Below are 13779 nucleotides of genomic sequence, written 5' to 3'. Positions count from 1 at the left end.
AAATAACCTCCATTCGTTGTGAAACCGATTTAATTAATTAATCTCTTTTCATTCACAGAGGTCTATTGCGGTCCAGTACCCCAAATCGATAACGGTTTCTCCATTGGCTCATCGAATGTCACTTATCGTGGAGTGGCCATGTATCAATGTTATGCCGGTTTCACTTTCAGTTCCGGTCTACCCATTGAGAAAATATCCTGCTTACCCGACGGCCGTTGGGAACGTAAACCCACTTGTATGGCTTCGCAATGTGCCCCTCTGCCTGAGGTGCCTCATGCCAATATTACCCTATTGAATGGTGGTGGCCGCAGCTATGGCACCATTGTCCAATATGAATGTGAACCTGGTTATGAACGCACTGGACACCCCGTACTCACCTGTATGTCCAATGGCACCTGGAGTGGTGAAGTACCACGCTGCTCACGCAAACGTTGTTATGAATTCCCCAAAATTGAAAATGGCTTCGTCGTGGATTCTGATCGTGCTTATTACTATTCGGATGATGCTCGTGTTCAATGCTTCAAGGGTTATAAGTTGATTGGTAGCAACATTATTCGCTGCAACAGTGACCAGATCTTCGAAAATCCTCCCACCTGTGAAGATATTAACGAATGTACTTCCACACAGTGTGATTTGGCCACAACGGAATGTGTAAATACCGCTGGCTCCTTCCATTGTCAATGTCGTGCTGGTTTTACAGCCACCTCTGAATGTCGCCCTGTTGGTGATTTGGGTCTCAGCAATGGTGGTATTCCAGATGAAAGTATTACCACTTCGGCCAGTGAAGAAGGTTTCTCTAAGGGTATGGTCCGCCTGACATCTGGTGGTTGGTGTGGTGCCTCTGCTGAACCCGGAGCCAACTGGATTTTGATTGACTTGAAGGCTCCCACCATTTTGAGAGGTTTCCGTACCATGTCTGTACAACGCTTTGATGGCAACATTGCCTTTACCTCGGCCGTTAGATTGCAATACACCGATGACCTTACCGATGTCTTCAAGGATTACACCAACCCTGATGGTACCGCTGTAGAATTCAGAATCTTGGAACCCACTCTATCCATTTTAAATTTGCCAATGCCCATTGAGGCCCGCTATGTTCGTTTCCGCATTCAAGATTATGTTGGTGCTCCATGTATTCGTTTTGAGGCCATGGGTTGCACACGCTTGGATTGTGTTGACATCAATGAATGTGCCAAGAATAATGGAGGTTGTGATCAGAAGTGTGTCAACTCACCTGGAAGCTATTCTTGCTCTTGTAACACTGGCTACCAATTGTATACCGCCAATGGTACCGCTGGCTATTATGTGGAGAAAACTGAAACCGGAGAACGTGATGGTGACACCTATCAACGCAACAAGACCTGTGTTCCTTTGATGTGCCCAACCTTGGAAGAACCTGAAAATGGAAAATTGCTGACCGACAAAGACACCCATCACTTTGGTGATATTGTCCACTTCCAATGTAACTTTGGTTATATTATGTCTGGTAGCTCTTCGCTACTGTGTTTGTCAAGTGGTCAATGGAATGGTACCGTTCCAGAATGTAATTGTAAGTAGACCAAAATAAAAACATAAAATATATATTTAACCCTAACTAACCTTCTTATAATTTGACAGATGCCAAATGTGTTTCCTTGCCCGATGACAAAATGGAAGGCCTTTCAGTTTTGAGACCTGATCCCGAATCTGTTTTGGTACCATTCCGTGAGAATGTTTCCATTACTTGCAATGCTCCAGGACGTCAGTTGCGCTCAACCGCCTCCTCTGGCTTCCGTCAATGTGTGTACGATCCCAAACCTGGTCTACCCGATTACTGGTTGTCCGGTTCTCAACCATCCTGCCCTCGTGTTGATTGTTACGAACCCATGCCTACCCCCGGAGCTGAATATGGCCAATATGTCGATACCCGTTATCAAAGCAATTTCTTCTTTGGTTGTCAAAACACCTTCAAATTGGCCGGTCAAACTTCTCATCACGATAATGTGGTCCGTTGTCAAGCTGATGGTATTTGGGACTTTGGTGATTTGCGTTGTGAAGGTCCAGTTTGTGATGATCCAGGACGTCCAAGTGATGGTCGTCAAATTGCCAAGAGTTATGAACAAGGTTCCGAAGTATACTTCGGCTGCAATCGCCCTGGTTATATCCTCATCAATCCTCGTCCCATTACCTGTATTCGTGAACCTGAATGTAAGGTTATCAAGCCATTGGGTCTTACCTCTGGCAAGATTCCTGATTCTGCCATTAATGCCACCTCGGAAAGACCTAACTATGAAGCCAAGAATATCCGTTTGAATTCCGCCACCGGTTGGTGTGGTAAACAGGAAGCCTTCACCTATGTCAGTGTCGATTTGGGTCAAATCTATCGCGTCAAGGCCATCCTTGTTAAGGGTGTTGTTACCAATGACATTGTGGGACGTCCTACTGAAATCCGATTCTTCTACAAACAAGCCGAAAACGAAAATTACGTAGTCTATTTCCCCAACTTCAATTTGACCATGAGAGACCCTGGTAACTATGGTGAATTGGCCATGATCACCTTGCCAAAATATGTCCAAGCCCGTTTCGTAATCTTGGGTATTGTCAGCTATATGGATAATGCCTGTTTGAAATTCGAATTGATGGGTTGTGAAGAACCCAAAAAGGAACCATTGCTAGGTTATGATTACGGCTACTCCCCATGTGTGGACAATGAACCACCCATTTTCCAAAATTGTCCTCAACAACCTATCATTGTGAAACGTGATGAATTTGGTGCCATCTTACCGGTTAACTTTACCGAACCCACAGCTGTGGACAACTCGGGTTCCATTGCCCGTTTGGAAGTGAAACCCCAGAACTTCAAGACCCCCTCGTTCATCTTCCGTGATACTGTTGTGAAATATGTTGCCTTCGATTATGATGGTAATGTGGCCATTTGTGAAATCAATATCACCGTTCCAGATGTTACTCCACCACTGCTACAATGTCCTCAAAGTTATGTTATTGAATTGGCCGAACGTCAAGAACGTTACAATGTTAACTTCAACGATACCCGCAATCGCATCAAGACCTCTGATGAATCTGGAGAAGTACGTCTATCATTCAGCCCTGAAAGTGCCGTTATTCCAATTAGAGGATTTGAAAATGTCACTGTCACTGCCACCGATAAATATGGCAACAAGGCCTATTGTAACTACCAGGTTTCAGTGCAAGCTTCACCTTGTGTAGATTGGGAATTGCAACCACCAGCCAATGGAGCCATCAACTGTTTGCCTGGAGATCGTGGTATTGAATGTATTGCCACCTGTAAACCAGGATTCCGTTTCACTGATGGCGAACCCATTAAGAGCTTCTCCTGTGAAACCTCAAGACTGTGGAAACCCACATCCGTTGTACCCGATTGTGTTTCAGAGAACACCGAACAAGCTGATTACCAAGTTACCGCCACCATTACCTATCGTGCCAATGGTGCTGTCGCCCAATCCTGCTTGAGCAAATACCAAGACGCTTTGGCCCAAAACTATGCTGGCCTTAATCAGTTGCTATCCCAGCGTTGTTCCGCCGTCAATGTCAATATGAATGTTACCTTCTTGAAATCGATACCAAGTTTGAAGGAAGAGAATGTTGTAAAAATGGACTTCATTTTGTCAATTTTGCCAGCCATCAGACAACCTCAATTGTATGAGCTTTGCGGTTCCACCATGAATTTGATCTTCGATTTGAGTGTACCCTATGCCAGTGCTGTTATTGATTCTCTGCTGAATATCTCCAATATCGGAAACCAATGTCCTCCACTCCGTGCCTTGAACAGCAACATTTCTCGTGGTTTCACTTGCAGTGTTGGTGAAGTTTTGAATATGGATACCAGTGATGTGCCACGTTGTTTGCACTGTCCAGCTGGTACTTATGTGGCCACCGGACAAAATGTCTGTACCAATTGCCCACGTGGTTACTATCAGAATCGTGATCGTCAAGGTACTTGCATGCGTTGCCCTGCTGGCACCTACACTAAGGAAGAAGGTTCCAAGTCGTTGAATGATTGTATCCCAGTGTGCGGTTATGGTACCTACTCACCAACTGGTTTGGTGCCATGTTTGGAATGTCCACGTAACTCCTTCACCAGTGATCCACCAACTGGAGGTTTCAAGGATTGCCAGGCTTGTCCTCAGAACACATTCACCTTCCAACCAGCTGCCTCGACCAAGAGTTTGTGTCGTCAGAAGTGTCCACCTGGTACATACTCTACCACTGGATTGGCCCCATGCTCTCCATGTCCAATGAACTTCTACCAAAGCGCTATTGGAGCCCAAACCTGCAATGAATGTCCCACAAATATGCGTACTGATGCTCCTGGAGCCAAGGGCCGTGAGGAATGTAAACCCGTTGTGTGTGGTGAAGGTGCCTGTCAACATGGTGGCCTTTGCGTACCCATGGGCCATGGTATTCAATGTTTCTGTCCCGCCGGATTCTCTGGTAAACGTTGTGAAATCGATATCGACGAGTGTGCCTCCCAACCCTGTTACAATGGTGGCTCCTGTGTAGATCAACCTCAAGGTTATCGCTGTGAATGTCCTCCTGGTTATTCGGGCATCAATTGTCAAGAAGAGGCCAGCGACTGTCGTGAAGACACCTGCCCCACTCGTGCTATGTGCAAGAACGAACCTGGTTACAAGAACTTCACCTGTCTCTGCCGCAGTGGTTATACTGGAGAAAACTGTGATGTCACCATCGATCCTTGTACCGCCAATGGCAATCCTTGCTCGAACGGAGCCAGCTGCAGAGCCCTGCAACAGGGACGTTACAAGTGCGAATGTCTACCCGGATGGGAAGGATTCCATTGTGAAGCTAACATCAATGATTGTGCTGAAAATCCTTGCCTGTTGGGTGCTAACTGTACCGATTTGGTCAACGACTTCCAGTGCTCCTGCCCACCAGGTTTCACCGGTAAGCGTTGTGAAGAAAAGATCGATCTCTGCCTTTCGGAACCCTGTAAACACGGTACTTGCGTTGATCGCCTCTTCGACCATGAGTGTGTCTGCCATCCCGGATGGACTGGTCCAGCTTGTGATGTGAATATTGATGACTGTGAAGATCGTCCATGCGCCAATGATGGTGTCTGCATTGATTTGGTGAATGGCTACAGCTGTAACTGTGAACCAGGATACACCGGCAAGAATTGTCAACATACCATTGATGACTGTGAATCCAATCCATGCCAGAATGGTGCCACCTGTGTTGACCAATTGGATGGCTTCATTTGTAAATGTCGCCCAGGTTTTGTGGGTCTAAATTGTGAAGCTGAAATCGATGAGTGCCTCAGTGATCCTTGCAATCCTGTCGGCACAGAACGTTGCTTGGATTTGGACAATAAATTCAAGTGTGCCTGCCGCGATGGCTTCACTGGTGAATTGTGTGAAACTGATATCGATGACTGTGAAAGCAACCCCTGCTTGAATGATGGCAAATGTACCGATCGTGTTGGAGGTTTCGACTGTGAATGTGAAAAGGGTTGGAGTGGTTTGCACTGCGAACATCAAATCACCACCTGTGATACCCAATCACCATGCCAGAATGATGCCACATGTATTGATTTGTTCCAAGACTACTTCTGTGTGTGCCCCTCGGGTACAGATGGCAAGAATTGTGAAACTGCTCCCGAACGTTGTATCGGCAATCCTTGTATGCATGGCGGTAAATGTCAAGATTTCGGTTCTGGATTGAACTGTACCTGCCCAATGGATTACTCGGGTATTGGTTGTCAATACGAATTCGATGCCTGCGAGGCTCATCTCTGCCAGAATGGTGCAACATGTATTGATGTCGGTGAGGGCTACACTTGTGTCTGCCCTCAAGGTTTTACTGGCAAGAACTGCGAAGAAGATATCGTTGACTGCAAGGATAACTCCTGTCCTCCTGGTGCCACTTGCATTGATTTGACCAATGGTTTCTATTGTCAATGTCCCTTCAATATGACCGGTGATGATTGCCGTAAGACCATCCAAGTTGATTACGATCTCTACTTCAGCGATGCCACCAGGTCCACAGCTGCCCAGGTGGTGCCATTCTATACTGGTGAAGCTACCAGCTTGACAATTGCCATGTGGGTTCAATTCGCCCAAAAGGATGATACTGGAATCTTCTTCACCCTATACAGTGTGGAATCATTGAATATGGCCAGCAATAGACGTTTGATGTTGCAAGCCCACTCAAGTGGTGTACAAGTTTCCCTGTTCGCCGACTATCAAGATGTTTTCCTGTCATTCGGGGAATATACCTCCGTCAATGATGGCCAATGGCATCATGTTGCCATTGTTTGGGATGGTATGTCTGGTCAATTGCAATTGATTACCGAAGGTTTGATTGCCAGCAAGATTGAATATGCCCAAGGACGTACCTTGCCACCATACTTGTGGTCTGTGTTGGGCCGTCCACAACCTGATGATTCTAAATACGCCTTGTCATACTCGGAGACTGGCTTCCAAGGTACCATGACAAAGGTTCAAGTATGGGCCAGAGCTTTAGATACCACATCGGAAATCCAGAAACAAGTACGTGATTGCCGTTCGGAACCTGTTCTCTATAATGGTTTGATTTTGAATTGGTCTGGTTATGAGATCACTGTGGGTGGTGTTGAACGTAATGTGCCTTCGATGTGTGGACAACGTAGATGTCCAAATGGTTACACTGGACCAAATTGCCAACAATTGGAAGTCGATAAGGAACCACCAGTTGTGGAACATTGCCCTGGAGATTTGTGGGTTATTGCCAAGAATGGTTCGGCTGTGGTGACATGGGATGAACCTCACTTTAGCGATAATATTGGTGTTACCAAGATTGTGGAACGTAATGGACATCGTCCTGGTACCACATTGCTATGGGGCTCATATGATATTACCTATATTGCCTCGGATGCTGCTGGTAATACAGCCACCTGTAGTTTCAAGGTTTCGTTGTTGAGTGAGTATTTTTTTGGAAGAGGAAAGTGGGGGAGAATATATTTTAATTGATGTTTGTTTTTTAGCTGACTTCTGTCCTCCCTTGGCTGATCCTGTTGGTGGTGTCCAAGTCTGCAAGGATTGGGGTACTGGAGGTCAATTCAAGGTTTGTGAAATTTCTTGCAATCCTGGTTTGAGGTTCTCTGAGGAAGTACCTGAATTCTATACTTGCGGTGCTGAAGGTTTCTGGCGTCCAACACCAGATCCTTCCATGCCTTTGGTATATCCTGCTTGTTCACGTAAGTGTTTGATTGTTCTATGCCAATATATCCGATCTTTATAAAATTGTATTGGTTTTTTTTTCTTTTAATAGCTTCCAAGTTGGCCCAACGTGTATTCCGCATTAAAATGCTCTTCCCCTCGGATGTTTTGTGCAACAAGGCCGGTCAAGGTGTGTTACGTCAAAAGGTCACCAGCTCTGTCAATTCTCTTAATCGTGATTGGAACTTCTGCTCTTACTCGGTTGAGGGTTCACGCGAATGTAAGGATATCCAAATCGATGTTAAATGTGATCACTACCGCGGCACTCAAAGCAATCGTGTGCGCCGTCAGGCTAAGGACGGTGGTGTTTATGTCTTGGAAGCTGAAATACCAGTACTCAAGTAAGTAGAATAGATTTAAGGTACCATCGTATAGGAGATTCTTGTGTACAAATATGTGTGTGCCTTGGTTATGTTTTGTATTTTTTTATTTTTGTGTAAGCATGTATGTGTTTATTTCAATATATGTGTCATTCAACATTATAGCGATGAAGAAGATCCAGATCCCAGAGCACGTCAAGGACGCCAACAAACTGGCGGTGACACATACACGCTGGAAATTTCTTTCCCGGCAGTGAAGTATGTTTTTGTTTTGCCAAAAAATAAATAAAACGCTTTACCAAGTTCTTTACGCTGCTGCTTTTTAGAAATTCTGCAAAAAAAAACCCTTGACATTTTTGTGACATTCTCAGACATTGTGGTTGTGGTTTTGGAAGGGTGGTTGTGGTTATCCATGTGTCCATGTCATTAACAAAAACCAAATTCGAAAATAAAATTCTTAATTCTTTAGAGTGCCTAACAACCAAATGCTTTGCTTAAGTTATGACAACTATTTTTGTATGAGGTGCTAATTTTTATTCTCTCTTTACCCCCATCTAGTGATCCGGTAGTTCATACCTCTACTGGCGAACGTTCCACTGTCAAGGCCCTATTGGAAAAACTTATTTTGGAAGATGATCAATTTGCCGTACAAGACATATTACCCAATACCGTACCCGATCCAGCCTCTTTGGAATTGGGCTCTGAATATGCTTGCCCTGTGGGTCAAGTGGTAATGATTCCCGACTGTGTACCCTGTGCCATTGGTACCTTCTATGATACCCGCAACAATACTTGTGTCCCCTGTGAACGTGGTACCTATCAATCTGAAGCTGGTCAATTGCAATGCAGCAAATGCCCTATCATTGCTGGACGTCCTGGTGTTACTGCTGGCCCTGGAGCCCGTTCTGCAGCCAGTTGTAAGGAACGTTGTCCTGCTGGCAAATACTTTGATTCCGAAACTGGTTTGTGCAGATCTTGCGGCCATGGCTTCTTCCAACCCAATGAGGGTTCATTCAGCTGTGAATTGTGCGGTTTGGGTCAAACAACACGCTCTGCTGAGGCCACCTCACGCAAGGAATGTCGCGATGAATGCTCTTCCGGCCAACAATTGGGTGTCGATGGTCGTTGTGAACCCTGCCCACGTGGTACATTCCGTGCCCAAGGTGTCCAGCCTTCGTGTGCTGCTTGTCCATTGGGTCGCACCACACCTAAAGTTGGTGCCAAATCCGTTGAAGAATGTACCCTGCCCGTATGCTCTCCCGGTACTTATCTCAACACAACCATTAACATGTGTGAAGAATGCCGCAAGGGTTACTATCAACCTGAGACACAACAAACATCCTGCATACAGTGTCCACCCAATCACAGCACAAAGATTACCGGAGCTACCTCAAAATCTGAATGTACCAATCCCTGTGAACAAGTGGCTGAAGGACGTCCCCATTGTGATCCCAATGCTTATTGTATCTTGGTTCCTGAAACCTCAGACTTCAAGTGTGAATGTAAACCCGGTTTCAATGGTACCGGTATGGAGTGTACTGATGTGTGTGATGGTTTCTGTGAAAATCAAGGCAACTGCGTTAAGGATCTCAAGGGTACACCATCGTGTCGCTGTGTTGGCTCCTTCACTGGACCCCATTGTGCTGAACGTTCGGAGTTTGCCTATATTGCTGGCGGTATTGCCGGTGCTGTGATCTTTATTATAGTCATAGTTCTATTGATTTGGATGATTTGTGTACGTTCGACAAAGCGACGTGACCCCAAGAAGATGTTATCGCCGGCCATCGATCAAACCGGTTCTCAGGTGAACTTCTATTATGGTGCTCATACACCATATGCTGAGTCGATAGCACCATCACATCACAGTACATATGCCCATTATTACGATGATGAGGAGGATGGTTGGGAAATGCCAAATTTCTATAATGAAACATATATGAAGGATGGTGAGTTGACGAGTAGATGGTCAATTTTTTGTAGATTTTGTTTTCTTTTTTTAAATATATATTTGTTGTTTTTTTAATTTTAAATATGAACCCCCTTCCCAGTAAGAATTGCTAATTGATTTAATCACAGATGTTGTATATTCCACAGGTCTGCATGGAGGTGGCAAAATGAGCACATTGGCTAGATCGAATGCCTCGCTATATGGTACCAAGGATGATTTATATGATCGATTAAAACGACATGCCTATACTGGCAAAAAAGGTGGGTGGTATTAAAGTAAAATAATAACTATGGCGGTTTTAGGACAACATTTTTCAAATATTCCTCAGTTCACCTGAAGATTGTTTTTCTATAGAAGAAATTTCTTTGGTTCAACTGAGGACTATTTTCCTATTGAAAACAATTTCTTTACTTCAACATAGGACTATTTCCTGTAGAAAAAAATCCTCACAACAAATGGACACTATTTTTCTAATAACAAATCCAAATTGAGAACAGAAGGGAAAATCAAATCTAAATTGATTTCATTCCCGAAGAAATCCTCTCCTCTGGAATGAACTGATTTGATCTTCCTGTCATCCATTTTTGTATTTTTCAATTTATTAATAATTTATCATATTTTGTTTTTCATTACAGAAAAGAGTGATAGTGATAGCGAAGTCCAATAAATTCAATAGAACAAAAAACAACCACACACACAACTGCCAATTTTTTTTAGCAGCGTTAGTAGTAATAAAATCTCAAACAAACGAACAAAAATTACCAAGAATAAAAGCAGCTATCCAATTCAATCATCTATTAAATATTTATTACGAAACGCTCGACTAATGTAACATACTTGTATTTAAAAAAAAAATGCTCACAACTCTCTTAAAATGGGGCTTAAATGCTAGTCCTCCAAAAAAGGCTCAGGCACTTAAGTCACAACCAAAACACATTCACATTTCACACATATCTGCATCTGAGAGATACCACCATCACACTCTGACGAAACTAATTACGATGATAAAAAAGAAACATGACAACGTTGAAAGCTTTATATTGATTTGTTGTAATTTATATATATTATTTTATGTATAAAATATTCATTGGAAAATGTAAAATTTTTTTTATAATTATTTTTTTTTCGTTTAACCTACAAGAAAGAACACTCAAGTAAATTTTAGTAATTAACAAAAAAATCAGCAAATTACTCAGCTTAATGTAAAGCTTTTAAAAAGCTGCTTTAAAACGACAAGAAATTTCAAGAACCACAACAACAAAATATTATGACTAACGAATTGAAATGCAATATTTTTTATTACAAAAAAACAAAACAAATTTAACTATTAAATTAAATAATAAAACAAAAAGAATTGAATGGCACTGTTAAAAGTAATGTCATGCCATTCAATTTATGTTTATAAGAGTGCATGTGCTTCTAGTTCGTATTTGTTAATTCATAGGTATTTTTATTTTATTATTATTTTCATATTTTTTTTTTAATTTTGTAATTTAATTTAAAACAAAAAACTCTGTCCCCTTATCCGTATTATTTTTTTATAATTTTACTATCCCCTATTTACCCCCTACTTCCTGCGATCTTCCAGTTAATATCATTTTATTTGTAGTACTCAACTCAATACGCAACATTTCCTTCCGTTTATTTATTTTTCCAAACAAACACACATACAAAAAAATGAAACGGCAATGGAATTTGTTAATATCTGAGTTTGTGTTTTTTATATAATTTATATATATATATACGTTTATTGTACCATAACTCAAAAGAAAAAAACACATTTAGGTTTATAAAGATTGTTTTTATAAATTAATACGATAATTATCAAACAAAAACAAAAAACATTAATTTTTAAAAAGATGTAATTGTATTTTTGTGAATACAATATAAAAAAATAAAAACAAACAAAAATTTATTATTAAATAAAAAAACAAATTGTGTGTGTTTTTTTAGATGACAGCTTTAAAATAGGATAATAATAATTATTGAGCCTTCTCAATAGGACTATTTTTCCTTATATAAAAAATGCTCAGTTGAAAATGTTGACATCCAATCTTTGGACTTGATCTAGGCAATCCATTCATTCCATCTTTGGACTTGATCTAGGGTTGGTAAAAATATTAGGTGGTGGAACGTTTGAGTCAAATCAGGAATTTCATTCGCTTAATATTGGATTTACAATCATTAAAAAAATTGGTCATTTCTGGCGGAGGTACTAAAGGGAGTGGATTGATAAATCCCTTCTTACAACATTATACTGGCATGACCAAAGTATTAGGATATGCAATGTTTGGTTGAAATCAGATAGTCCGTTCGCATGATATTCCAAAACTATTCGTTATTAAAATGTTGACCATTTTGTGTGGGAAGTACTAGAAGGTGTGGACCTATATTCCCCATCCTCGAACTTTATATAAGTTTGGATGAAAAATTTACATGCACAAAATTTGGTTGAAATCGGTTACTGCCTTTGAGAGTTATGGTGTGCACCAGCCAGACAGACACACAAACAGACGCGCATTTGTAAATCGACTCCAAATTGTCTGAAACGGATTTGGCACAAAGAAACATGCGTTCTAAAACCAACATTTCCGTAGCAAAGTGTGTATACGACCTCCTTTAGCCATAAGGCTGAGTTTATAAAAACGTCATTTATGTGCCAAACCATGGGTTTTTCTACTGATCTATTAGTTATGTGGCATACAGAACATGCTGTTCTAATCGACTATACTCTGTTTGTCCACACTTAACCAAAAAATAGTCGATATTTTAAATATCTTGGAACTTTCATATAATGCTAATTTTCTCCTACATAACATTCTTATATCAATATGTAATAAAACTTTACATTTCCCTCTAACCATTGGTGCATGATTTATGAAAATCGGTTACGTATTCACTGAGTTATTTGCATTTGAATTCAACCATCATCCTAATTATACCAACTATTCGGTTCTGTTCGCCTATTACCTGAAAATGAAAAACCACACAAAAATCCAATTTCTAAAGAAGGCAAGTTTTCGTAGTGGCTGCTGGTGTTGTAGAGAGAAACATGTAGCATACTTTCAGGCCAAAAAATTTCTGTTTGTAGTCTAATTTCTAAATTGATAGGCGATTGTTTTTATGCACAAAATTAAATTTTTTATAGATTTTTTTCTATAGAAAAAAATCCTCAGTTCATCTGAAGACTATTTTTCTATAGAAAAATTTCCTCAAATCCTCTGAGGACTATTTTTCTGAAAAAAAAGTTCCGCAGATTACTGTTGTTCTATAGAAACAATTTCTCAGTTCCTCCCAGGGCTACTTTTCTGTAGAAAAAAATCCCTAAGTTCCTTCGAGGACTATTTTTCTATAAAAAAAATTCCTCAGTTCCTCTGAGGACTTTTTTTCTATAGAAAAAATTCCTCAGTTCCTCTGAGGATTTTTTTTTCTATAGAAAAAATTCCTCAGTTCCTCTGAGGATTTTTTTCTATAGAAAAAATTCCTCAGTTCCTCTGAGGACTATTTTTCTATAAAAAAATCCTCATTTCCGCAATCCTCATAACTTTGTTCCTCTGAGGACTATTCCTAAGTTCCTCCGAGGACTATTTTTCTATAGAAAAAAAATCCTCAGTTCCTCTAAGGACTATTTTCCTATAGAAAAAATTCCTCAGTTCCTCTGAGGACTATTTTTCTATAGATAAAATTCCTCAATTATTCCTATGAGGACAATTTTTTTCCATAAAAAAATAGTCCTCAGGGGAACTAAGGAAATTTTTCTATAGAAAACAATCTATAAAAATCCACGTCTATGTTGGCGTTTGAAAAAATATTCTTTAAAAAATCCACACCTACTGTGTTACATTAAATTTGTGCATAAAAACAATCGCCTATCAATTTAGAAATCAGACTACACACAGAAATTTTTTTTGGCCTGAAAGTATGCTACATGTTTCTCTATAACACCAGCAGCCACTACGAAAACTTGCCTTCTTTAGAAACTGGATTTTTGTGTGGTTTTTCATTTTCAGGTAATAGGCGAACAGCACCGAATAGTAGGTATAATTAGGATGTTGGTTGAATTCAAATGCAAATAACTCAGCGAATACTTAACCGATTTTCATAAATCGTGCACCAATGGTTAGGGGGAAATGTTAAGTTTTATTACATGTTGATAATATACATATATATGAATGTTATGTAGGAGAAAATTGGCATTATATGAAAGTTCCAAGATATTTAAAATATCGACAATTTTTTGGTTAAATGTGAACAAAAAAAGTATAGTCGATTAGAA

At 40.7% G+C, this 13779-nt stretch overlaps 1 protein-coding gene across 4 annotated transcripts in view; it reads left to right on the top strand.

Moving 5' to 3' along the window:
• Positions 1–10429, top strand: part of LOC133331029 (sushi, von Willebrand factor type A, EGF and pentraxin domain-containing protein 1) — a 39133-nt gene extending 28704 nt beyond the window's left edge. Inside the window, exons 5-12 of one of the 4 annotated variants that reach the window (XM_061539430.1) lie at positions 59–1549; positions 1618–6936; positions 7001–7213; positions 7288–7576; positions 7721–7813; positions 8114–9501; positions 9650–9763; positions 10139–10429. In XM_061539430.1, the coding sequence (XP_061395414.1) occupies positions 59–1549; positions 1618–6936; positions 7001–7213; positions 7288–7576; positions 7721–7813; positions 8114–9501; positions 9650–9763; positions 10139–10170 (8939 nt within the window). In that variant the 3' untranslated portion in view covers positions 10171–10429. Of the gene's footprint in view, positions 1–58; positions 1550–1617; positions 6937–7000; positions 7214–7287; positions 7577–7720; positions 7814–8113; positions 9502–9631; positions 9764–10138 lie in introns of all 4 variants that reach the window. The other 3 variants (XM_061539429.1, XM_061539432.1, XM_061539431.1) reach the window with 3 other exon arrangements.
• The last annotated feature ends 3350 nt before the right edge of the window (positions 10430–13779 follow it).

This window comes from Musca vetustissima, unplaced genomic scaffold, assembly GCF_032173495.1.
Source record: "Musca vetustissima isolate MV318-11 ecotype Yass unplaced genomic scaffold, APGP_CSIRO_Mvet_v1 utg12485, whole genome shotgun sequence".
NCBI lineage: Eukaryota > Metazoa > Arthropoda > Insecta > Diptera > Muscidae > Musca > Musca vetustissima.
This window is presented reverse-complemented; position numbering and strand designations above follow the sequence as displayed.